Source organism: Camelina sativa, chromosome 11 (assembly GCF_000633955.1).
Source record: "Camelina sativa cultivar DH55 chromosome 11, Cs, whole genome shotgun sequence".
NCBI lineage: Eukaryota > Viridiplantae > Streptophyta > Magnoliopsida > Brassicales > Brassicaceae > Camelina > Camelina sativa.
In genome coordinates, this window is record NC_025695.1 from 49,293,908 (window position 1) to 49,295,088 (window position 1,181).

The 1,181-nt window shown below is 50.9% G+C and overlaps 1 protein-coding gene across 1 annotated transcript in view; it reads right to left on the bottom strand.

Annotated features, from left to right (window-relative positions):
* LOC104727354 (scarecrow-like protein 4) overlaps window positions 1-1,181 on the bottom strand; it is a gene marked incomplete at its 5' end in the record, with an annotated part of 8,608 nt that extends 7,427 nt beyond the window's left edge. Inside the window, 1 exon segment of the mRNA XM_019233030.1 lies at window positions 6-1,181. Within this exon segment, the coding sequence (XP_019088575.1) occupies window positions 6-1,181 (1,176 nt within the window).

Below are 1,181 nucleotides of genomic sequence, written 5' to 3' on the forward strand. Positions count from 1 at the left end.
AGAATCTTGGCTTGGCTCACTGCGTAATTACTCAGCTTAACCGATTCAAAACCGGCATTCTCCATTAATACCCGCCATTGCTCTTTCTCCTCCATTCTTTCTCTATGAATTCCGGTTTTCTCCGGTCCGATCAAACCCGAGATTCTCCGTCCGAACAGTACTCGCTCCACTCTCACTCTCTCTTCCGAATGACGCCCCAGGTTCGGTTCGAGGGATTCGAAAACCGCTGAATAGAATTGAATCGCGTTTTTAACCCGGTTAGCAAAACCGACCCGGTTTAAGCTCACCTCGTACTCACCGAGAGTGACGACCCTCGGGTTCAACGATTTGGCGAGCCGCAGCGCGGTGTCAACGATCGTCGGCGTCTCCTCGAGTAATTTGTAGAGCTGAAGCATGAAATTAACGGCAAGAGCCTCATCCGGGTCGACCCGGAAACTTGACCCGTTTAGTAAATGTATGGGAGCGAGAATTGGGACGAACTCGAAATTCAGATCCAGAACCTTGGCGAAATCACGGAGGCGGTTCCCGGTGGCGATTAGCGACGGTTCAGGAGATTCACCGAGGGATGGAGCGGGTATACCGGAGACCCGGATTTGAGTGGGTTTACCAGAAGAACGAGTGGCTAGAGCTTGGAGTAGAGCAGGCCATTGGATACCTTGCACGATCCCAAAATCGACGATGTGAATCTTGTTTGAATCCTCCGTCGCTTCTAGAATCGCTTGATTCGCCGTCAAATGCGCGAATTTGGAGTAAGGACAAGCGTCGTTTAGGGTTTTGTAAGATAAGATTAAATCCTCCGTAGACGAAGACGTCGTCGGAGACGGCGAATAATCAGGAGATAGTCTGTTGGAGAGAGCCTCCGCGAAGTAAAAGCCAACTCGCTCAGTGGGATCACCTAGCTCCGATACAGATTCACGGATCTGAACGAGGGACTTTGAAGCTTCGTTCGGGTCAGAGTCTGAGATCCGAGCACAGTTGTAGATGGCTTTGAGGAGAGGTGGTTCCAGGTCGAAGTCGGAGTCGTTAGTCTCTAGATCTTCTGTGGCTGTTGTTGTTGTTGTTGTTGTCTCATGAGGAGGAATCGATAATGGCGAAGAAGGAGGCCACAGGGTCGGCGGAGGAAGTGGACTCGACGTATCGATGACTCGGTTGTTTAGATCTGAACTGAGTCGACTCGGGTA